Source organism: Polyergus mexicanus, unplaced genomic scaffold (genome assembly GCF_030449975.1).
Source record: "Polyergus mexicanus isolate NDT 795.1 unplaced genomic scaffold, iyPolMexi1.0 SCAF_13, whole genome shotgun sequence".
In the NCBI taxonomy this organism is placed as follows: Eukaryota; Metazoa; Arthropoda; class Insecta; order Hymenoptera; family Formicidae; genus Polyergus; species Polyergus mexicanus.
The window spans coordinates 6875079-6885832 of record NW_027223333.1 but is presented as its reverse complement, the minus strand read 5'-3'; the positions used below and the strand labels follow the sequence as shown (position 1 = coordinate 6885832).

General features: G+C 35.0%; 1 protein-coding gene across 1 annotated transcript in view; it reads right to left on the bottom strand.

Annotated features, from left to right (window-relative positions):
- Syn (synapsin) overlaps window positions 1–10754 on the bottom strand; it is a 47516-nt gene that overhangs the window by 36055 nt on the left and 707 nt on the right. The window contains exons 2-5 of the mRNA XM_070305568.1: window positions 3529–3698; window positions 1066–1393; window positions 444–697; window positions 2–137 (exon numbers count right to left, since the gene is read on the bottom strand). Of these exons, the coding sequence (XP_070161669.1) occupies window positions 2–137; window positions 444–697; window positions 1066–1393; window positions 3529–3698 (888 nt within the window). The remainder of the gene's footprint in view (window position 1; window positions 138–443; window positions 698–1065; window positions 1394–3528; window positions 3699–10754) is intronic.

Sequence of the window (10754 nt, the reverse complement as noted above, 5' to 3'; positions counted from 1 at the left end):
CCTGGAAGTTGTAAATCGCTGTAAGATTATTAACGCTGGGTACGCCGCCGTACATCAGACCCAGAAGAAGATTTTTATAATCTTCTCCAGCATCTCGCAGATTTTGTCGTATCAATACGAAATCAGGCTTGAAGGATCTAATGACAAACATCAATACACATTTTCTCTGCTCGATGATATCGATACTTTGAACAAAATTTTTATTTCGATTGCGCGTAATTTAGATTATTATTTATCATTATATTTAACGAAGATATGTTTACATCAATATCAATTTGATAAATTTTAAAATACTTAATTTATCTCTCAATACTTATTTATTTCAATATTGAAGTGTAGATTGAATGCGCGCAAAATTATATTAATCATGCAATGTCGTTTAATGCTAAAAAGTATTGGAATGTAAAAATGTATTTTTCTATTTCTCTTATCTATTATCTTACCGAATGACTTTGGTCCCGTTACGATAGACAGCCATGGACACAACAGTGCCGGCCTCATTGGCTGTAAGGGACAGTTCGCGAAATTCCGCCTGCTCCACGCGAATCTCATAATCGCCGTGCAGTCTACGACCCCGGAAATATTTGCTCCAGTCGGTGTTCTGGTCGTCGATCACCAACAGAGTGAAGCATCGGTCTTTGCTGTATGACGGGCCTCTGGTTGCGCCAGATACCGCCGCTCCCAAAATAGAAGCACCCTACACGTCATTTTAACTGTCAAACATTCTGCTTTCATAACCGTGCAATATAGTGACCAGCTACACGCGAAAGATATCTTGACTATAATTAAATACTGACATGAGCAATATATTAATATATTTAACTTAGTATATTTCGAGAAAAAAAATTCGATTATTTGTCTCTGAGGCAACACAATTAAATCGAAAACTATCGCGATATTTTAGAATGCTATTGATGCAATCAAAATAATATTATAATATTTCTACTTTTTGATTGTAGTTATAATAATGTTGAGTGATAGAACTATCGTTTCTCGTTGTACTAGCCAATTTCTATCAGGCAATAGTGTTAGATAATAAAAGCAGAAGGCCTGATAAGAACTTGCCTGATCGCGAGCAGCGCCGGTTAAGCTCTGCACTCGCTGGAGCAGACTCTCCCGTGTTTTCGCCGGCGAGGACGGCGCGCTGGTGGTTCGCGAGCCAGGTCTCAGGTTAAGGCTGAGATCGCCGCCGATGGGCTGCGGCGGTCCCTGAGGTGGCGCGCCCGGGATGGGCGGCTGGGACGGCGGCGGTATCGGGCCCGGTTGGGACTGCAAGGGTCGCTCCGGCGCCGCTTGATACGGTTGAGACGAGTCCTGCCGACCCACGGTGGCCAGCCCAGGATCCGCGTTGGGCTCATCGTCGAGTTCCGAGCTTAGATCCCCTGACGAGAACCTGGAAGACAAGCTATGGTGGTCGTCGTGATAATGACAATCGGTCGGCAAGACCGCACGCTTACACCGTTGCATTTGACTGCGCTAAGTGCACATCGACCACAGCCATTTGATGGGATGAGAAATATGAAGATGATGTCGGCGATGAGATTGGCAGTCGCTAATCGGCCGGTGTTATATGCTTGGCGCGGATGTCTATTTCAGCTAAACAGTCACGGTGCTGGAAGCACGAAGTATGATGATATATTCTTTTATCTGTAAAAGGACCTTTTTCCCCATGATACAAGTGACTTGTTTCGCATGGAATAAAACGAGCACCGAGGCGCGAATGATGCAAGGTAACCACGCGAAACCACGTCATTGCACATTTACGTCATCATCGACTCATATTGCCAAGCGTCCGTGTGATTTCTCGTCGTAAATAAAAGCGGGCGAGATAAAAGACACGATATCGTTGATGGGGAGAGGGATAGCGGTTTTATGCTAACGTTGCCAGGCGTAAAGCAATATTAACGCGATGCCTTGATATCGTAGCGTGCGTCCAGGCTGCTGTGTTCGGGGCAATGCTGGAAGTAGTATTTTTAACGAGCCACATGCATACATTCAGACTTATCGAAAACACAAAAACCTTGGATTTATTAATTATCATAACAATGTTAAGATACTCTTATGTGTTTAAATAATCAATTTTTTTAACGCTTTACTTTTAAAAGATAGAAGTTCTCAAAAATAGTAGTATAATTTTTTCTAATATATATAAAATTTCCCTTTTTTCCGCTTTAATCGATTAACAAACTTGGCAAAAATGTCGCAGAATGTTTAGAGAATAGCGATGTTTTTTACTTTTAGAAATTCTTTCGTTAATTTATTGGTATTGATTTTTTTTATAATTCAACTTATATAATTTTAGTTAATTTTTCTTTTTTCTTAAATATATATTCTGAATGGAAATATATTAGATAATCGATAAAAAAAGAAAGTAAAGATGAGACAGAAGATGGCGTAGAATTATTTTTAAAATACACATTGTAAAATAGCTATAATTTCAAGAGAATATAGAGATTATTCTCGTATTAAAGCAACAGAACTTGAGTTTACCTAAAATGACAACGTTATTCTCAAACTCTGTTTTAAACTCTCGTATTTCACTTTACATTATTACTTTGCTACTCGTTGGGTTGGAAACCCTCGCGTCGCGTTTCACTGACTGTCCCAATTCTCAACACCATAACTTTGACATGTGTTGCTGGTGCGGCGCTTGCTTAACGACCGACTCAGGTAAACTCGCTCGTGTCCGGCTAATTGGACAGAGAAATCCATTTTCCCATCACGGGCACATTACGAGAGCCGGTGAGAACCCATGGAATATTGTGATACGGCGCATAACGTTTTAACATCCAATCATTATCATGTGTATCTTGATGCGCGTAACTAACTCGATATAAAAGCTACTGATGAAAAGATTCTGCCCGTTTCGTCGATATACGTAATACATGAGCTTTTATAAAATATGCCTTTTAACAACATATACTCTCGAGCGAGATAGAGCGGTTTATGATAAAATGTTTTCATATTAGAATTTAATTTAAAAAAATTTACACTTGCACTTTACCCGATAACAGTTTATGAATGCTAATCGTAATTAAATTAAAAGCGCATTTACATTAAGATATAAAAATTATATTAAAATGAAAATATAAACTGCTATATTTATCATCTAATATAATATTAACAATGAAGACCGAATTAGAATAAAATGTTTGTTTCATTTGCAAATCTTTTTTGCAAATTTGTTATCTCATATGTTATGTTATATTATAAAAATTTATTATCTATGCAATTAAGAAATTTGTCGTACGAGAAAATCGACAAAAAATTATATAATATAATCGCAAAATTTCGGATTATTTATATAAATTGTAGATTCAGACTGACATTTTTCAATTTTTCTAATGTTATATATGTGCGTATCAATAAAGCTACGTAAGATGTATAGAGGATGATTTCAATTCTTCGAATGTATCAAAGAGTATCGTAAATTAAAGAATCACGAAATTCTTATCGACTCGACTTTAAATGCCAGCTATGAAGTTCGGATCCGATGTGACGGCGGTACTTCTTACCTAAACGACTTACCTCCGTTTCAGGTAGTTGACATTGGAGGTGAAGGACTGACGAAAACTGGAGAATGAAATGTTGCCGGGTGATGGAGCTGTACCACAGTACTTGGCGCAACCGCCGCGGCCGGTAATCTTGATGGTTACACCGGGCTCGTTGCTACGATCAAACGACTCGCGGTTTCGTCGCTTAAACCGTTAGCCGCGATCCGTAAGATAAATCCCTCTGGTTCTCTCTGCCGTCACGATGGTCTTGTGCTGCTAAGATGATACGATGTCGCGACGCGCGAAATAGGTCGTTCGTTTGTAGGTCAATGGATCGTGTCGATGGATCCTGGATCGATCGATGGGCGACTCTCTGCTTGATGCCTCGTGGGATAAACTTCAACGTAAGGTAATCCAAAAGGAAAGGATGAAATAAGAGGAGGTTAGGAAGGAGAAAATAAACAATCCAAGTTGAAATCTGCAACAAGTAAAGGGAAAAAATTGTGCGATTCAATTTGCCAGCCGACATTTTGCAAATTGCAATTGCAGAATATTTATTAGATAATAAACAAGATTACAAATATTATACGAATATAATATACGAATATTTATATTATTTGGATGCATTGTATAAATTAAAATATGATTTTATTTTTGATATAAAATATTTACGCATACAGAAAATGCTTCATTGTCTGCATTAACTTTACGATATTTGAATATGAGGAATAAATATACATAATTTTATATCAAATTCTACAATCATTCCTAATTTAATAAATGTAAAACTAAAATTAATTCAATGCACATTGATTTTATCTTTTGCATCCAAATTTGATTTATTTGATTCACTCGAATATTAAATTCCATAGAACCGAGTATTCAAGTATAGAAATATGCGTTTTACGTTCAGATTCTTTACGGCTTTAATACAAATAGCTCTTCCTTTTCGATTCGAGTGGTTTAAATGTAATGACACATTCGTGTCGCGAATAACGTATTTTTATTGCGAGAAACATCTCTTCGTAATTGGGTTTTCTAGTGTATCGAAAACGGTAAGGTAATATCATGAAAACAGATTCGTGTTTCTTTTACTTACGTCATGTTTCGTGCAAACTTGCGCGTATTATTACAGTGATAAAAAACGTATAAAAAAAAAACTCGATAAAGATTTAGTTCTTTTAATGAATAATTCAGACTAAATATTGCCGCAGAAATATACAAGAAACGCTAATAAAAATTTATAAGATTGACATAAAAATAAAAGGACGACTCTCAAACAATATCTAGGCATGTAATTTAAATAATGATTGTTCTGAATTTATTAAAAAAATTGTTGATGACCATATATTTCTGTTTTCTCTTCTAAACTTATCGCAATATGAAGAGCAATGAAGAGCGTTTCGGAGTCACATATTACGCATTAGGGGGAAAAAATAATGGATGTAACCGGTGTGACCAACGACTCATATCGTAACGCTCGTAAAAGATCGATACTCGGAGCGCGATATTACTTTGGAATTTCTGAAATGCTTTACGACATCGTGCGAGTAAACCGGCATTTACGTATTCTTGAAACATACACGCGGCACAAGAATATTACTTCTATGGCTTACCCGTCGATCGTATCAAACCGGGTAGAACGTACCTTCCTCGAGGAGCTCGCGGGATAATTCTATGCTTGTGCGGCGAGAGAAGAAGCGTCGAGAAAGCAATGATACGTTTGGACTGTATATATTTGTTTCTTGCAGAATTCCTCAATAATAGCGATGTCCATGGTTCGCGGAATTGGTGAACTTTGTGCAATAATCTCTAGCATTCAACTTTCTTGGGATATCCCTCGAAGTGAGAAAACTCGCGATTTCATTTAACGATTTGAATAAAGACAAAAACAACAGAATATTTTCAAAATAAATACTACACGTCAAGCCAAAAAAGAATAGCTGTTTTTTGCATTTTAAGACATTTATCATTATATAACAACAAAATAGAAAGAAAATGTCAAAAATGTCAAGCATGTGAACATGTAATTTAGCATTTTTTAATTTATTTTAATTAAACTTTTTTTAACTAAGATTTTTAAAATAATTCAGAAAATAATATATGAGAAATGATGAAAATTTTTTTAGAATTTGCAGTTTAATAAATATCTGGATTTGATGTATATTCCGTATTTTCTTTTATCATAAGAATGTGTTATTCATTTAAGTCTTATACTGCTTTGTAATTTTACAATGATTTTAATTATTTTATTTATGAGATTATTATTTCAAGAGATTCAAATCAGACGAAAGTAAAACAGAAAATTATATAGAGAAGAACTGCATAAACTAGATAGTAAGAAATGAATTAATTTCTATTCTAATATACAAATATTATACTTGTATAACATTTTACAAATTTCTCAACTTGATGCAATGTAAGCCTCGTGAATATAGCAATTATCAAATGGATTGCAAAGGGCTAAACGGATTACACACACAGCTTTTACACGTTGATTAATTTTAACACACTTTAATTTCCCATTCTGATATTTACCTACCATTAAAACTACTGACGGTGTAAATATAAAATATAGAAATCAATATACTCGACTCTCTAAAATCTAGCCGGGCGGATGTTAAAATTTAACGAGAAATTTATCGAGCGCAAATGTATTAATTATTTTGATATTCGTATCGTATTTAGCGCAAATATTTCGCGTACTTTTGTTATAAATTGCATATTACGCATTCTCGTAATTCAAATTGCAATGGAATATGAATTGTACCACCAGTAAATTCACGTAATTGCGGAGATTATATCTCTCTTGAAAAGATTGTTGCGTTTTATCTGTTTTAATTTCTATATTTATAACATTTTCAAACTATTATATGAAATGTAATGAAATTTTTGGGTAGCATTTTTTTCTCGATATATTTGTGACAGATTTACCTCATTAGATTCAAAGATTAAAATGTGATAAACGTTATAAGAAACGGATAGTCATGCAGAGAGAAATCTATGAATGCCAATGTTAAAAATATCTCAGAAATAAAGGATACATTATCCGTGTACAGTCATTATCGAATTTTTATTTAAGTACTTGCCGAGAATGATGAAACAATATTGATGTTGTTAAGAAATGAATAAAAGAAATGAAAGAGACAGATTTTTTTATTAACTGCTCCATTTTTTATTATGATGTTTATTAACTTTTTGAACTATGCTTTTATTATGATGTTTCGTAAAGATATTCTAAGAAAGACAAATTGCATATAATTGTAATGATTGAATCAATGTCAATTAACTTTAATCTTACAATTAGCTCAAATAATTCTTCACTTTTTTCAAAAAACATTGGTAGACAAATTTCTCTATCATAATTTTAAATATTGTTATCTTAGAAAATTATTACAAAGATATATTTATATATGTAATGCTGATAAAATTAAATGAACATAAAAGAATATATAATTCAATACAATAGAGGATGGCTTTGTCGCACAAAAGAATATTTTTCGACATTTACATTGATTATTAAGATCTTTCATGACTAGAACTTTCTATGAAAAAGCGGCTTATATTAACGTCACGATATAAGAAAAGATGGAAAGATGACGTTGGTCAGCTTCTATATAAAAATACAATTTGATAAAAAAAATCAATGAAAGTGCTTCGTGAAACATACCACTACACGTTACATTTCCTTTATCTCTCTAAAGCTTATATATAAAAAAGAATGTCAGCCACCGTTCTTCAATTATCGTTCCATTTCTCTCTTCCCGGCTATCCCGACTATTTATGACTGAACATCGATTGTACCCCGTCCAACCAAGACCGGAATCTTGCGCAATGGATGTAAATCCATAGACTGCACTTGCGTACGAAAATATACATCCTCATTCAATTAGATAATTTAGATCCCCCTTTTATCAATAAACGTCCGTATCTGCTTCGCGAATGACGGTATCTTACCTCAATGATCTCGTTCGCGAAGACGTTAAAATTTCAGCTTTCGCTCAATAAGCAGCCGCTGAACACTCAGTCGAGCCAATTCAACGGTCACAAATTCGCGACGTTGTCCCAACGACGTTATTCGCGCGGCTTATCGATAACGCTATCGAGCGACTATCGAGGGTTACGATGAAACTATCCCGAAAGTGGCATCGAAACTACCCCCTGCTTGACGAAGACCAACCGTCACGTGAAGGTGGTGCGCGCCACCAGTCTGTCACTTCGCGTACTCCGCGAGACCGAACCGGCGAGGGTGATTCTAAAGATGAAATCGAAAGCGCAAGTTGCAAGCGATACCGTCGTTTTCTCGACGACGACGCGATCGACGCGTTTTCACGGAATCGAAAATTCGAGCTGACGAAGGGAAGACTTGTGCGTCTCAGTCAAACTGCGAGCACTCTTACCTGTGTCGCGTGCGTGTACTACCCACTAGTTTGCCGATGAAGCAGTGAAGCTCGGCGGAGAATCGCGAGGGTGTCGCCCGGAGGGTCACCCTGGTCGATACGTCGGCGCCTGCGCAACCCCTTATCATCCACCTGCGCTCTTCCGGCGCTCGTAGGGCTCGCTCGCGCACCCCATCGTGACGCGTACGTCTTCGCGCGAGGAAAATGATGAAGGTAGAGGAGGGAGTTGAAACAAAAAATAAGGAAGTGGCTCTCGCCTGTCTGTTGGTATTTGTATAAGATTGTTCGTATGTCAAACACGCGATTCGCCGGTACTTGCCGACAGGAGATGAAACTTATTTTACTTTCGCACCCTTTCGCTATAAGCGCCATGTCCTCGCTATTTACGAGCGGCGTCACCCAGTAAAAGAGGAGAGAGGTCGACTTCGTGACGAGGATTATCTTTCGAAAGCGCGCGAACCAATCGATGACGTGCACCAATAACTTCTTCTTTTCGGGGGAGGATCATATTCACAAAGAATATAAACGAGCGTGGTGGATATCCGGTTGTTATTAGAAACACGACGTTCAACATCTCTTATGATATTCCATTCACACGCTGTTACATAAAGTCGAAAAATTTAGTAGTGATAAATTCCTTGCGGTATTGACGTACTTGCCGAAGTTCTCGTTGGAAAATTTTAGCTTTGAAAAATCGATATAAGAGAAAGGCTAAACTTGCGTTATTAAGAGAAAAAAGATGTCTCTTAAAAATGTATAACTTATTTCAGACGCGAGGCAAAAGTTTGGAAGAAATATGTCTTTGCGAGTATTCTTTAGAAAATACACGTCAGATAGCAATATTTTACAGTTCATTATTCATTAGATTACTACAGAGCCGACGTTTTCTTAAATATAAGATTGTATTCGTATCTTTGTACGATCCATCAATAATGCAAAGGATTATATTTGGCAGTAAAGAATGGATGTCAAGACGAATGGATATTAAAAATATAAAATTTTTATATATATCTTATAAGATTTCCATACAGATAAGGAAGAGAGAGTTCTACATAGCGCGCTCGCATTTTTTGCATTCAAAGAACCGCAGTCAAGACGTCCCGTTTCAAGGAAACTTCAATCAATACGCGACGTATTTCTTCTCGTATTCCTATTAACAAATTCACCAGACATAGATGAAAGAAGAGTAAAAAGTGCTGACAGTTTCTTTATCTCGCGTTGCAATTAATTTGCTCACAATTAAGGAATGTCGCAGATATAAAATAATATCGTGAAGAATCGCATTTTATTCTTTAGTTTAGACCAGCGCTGAACAACATAATCCGCTCGACAGCCAAACTTGCATGCAATAACATATTAAGGCGATATTAAATTAATTAAAATTTTGTATGTAAAATTAAATTGTTAAAAGGAAGAAACAAATATACAAAGAATTATTATATCTATATGTGTATGATTGTGTGTTTATTTTATAAATATAAGGATTTATTTTATTATTTTTTGAATGATAAAACAATATTATAAAATTTAATAAATTTATAAGGTATTTTTGTCTGGAAGCTAAAATTAAAGGGATATTTTATCGTTATTTATGCATAAGACAATTGATGTTAATAAATTGAAATTAGGACGATCAATATTACGATCTGTTGATGCTAAATAGAAAAAAGTATTAATATCTTACATGTATCTCTTTTTTAAGAGAGATTTAAAGTCAGAAAGAAACATTTATTACTCTTATTTCCAGTCTTAATGCGTGTATGATTGATCACCTCAGTCTCAAGTCTCAGATACAATATATTTCATCACTCATCAAGATATACTGTACATTATTCGCGAATGATTACACGCTACTTCTATTGTCTACTCTATGAAGTCTTTGTTCGCTTTGTGATATCTTAAGTATTGGCCTGACAATACCACCTGAAGAGCATCCGTGAAAGTGTTACGTCCGAAAGTAGCGAAGATCGAACGAAGCTGAATTTATCCCCGAATGACGGCGGATTTTATAAGAGAAGCCGAATAATTAAAAAAAAAAAAAAAATGGACTCAAAGATTCGCACAATTTCTCTCAATAAGTAGAACTAGTTTTTAGTACATTTGTTCTGAAGCTAATTAAAGTCTTGTATCCTGTTGAATTTAATAGATAATTAATTATTATTATCGTTTTGCAAGCTTTAGATGTAATGTATTTAAGGCTTGCAAAACCCTAATTAATGGTAATAAACAATGTCATACACAAACAAGTTTAATATCGCTATTCAGCAGTTGTAATATATCAATTTTCATCCAATTATTGAAGTTAAATAACATCGAGCACGATAAGTAATTAAATGGATGACTGTTCGGAAGCATCGTACGCCATTGACATCTTCTATTTCAAACTATATTAATTGGTATAATTTACTTCTGCTTCAAGTATATATTTATGTCAATATATATTAATTTTTTATATAATTATTTAATATCATATCTGCAGAATGATACGCTTATCTATATCTATATTATATATCATGCGATTATCAATTTTCTCATTCGACTATTAAAGTCAGGAGGTCGTTGAACAATGAAATTAAATTAATATGAAACTATTAATTTAGTATTATATCATCAAAAATATTATGTTTTTATATATTTAAACTCTTATACATATTTTTTGAAGATTACTTTAAATGTATGTCTAACGCTTACTACAGTTGTTGCAGACTATAATCAAAAGGGCCGACACACAAAAATCTCTTTATCTCCGAATATTTATAACGGAATATTTATACTACCAAATCAGCAAAGAAACGTATGAAATGGCACGATTTTTTTTATAATAATAATTTGACGATTTGCTTGAATAACTGCTAGCATC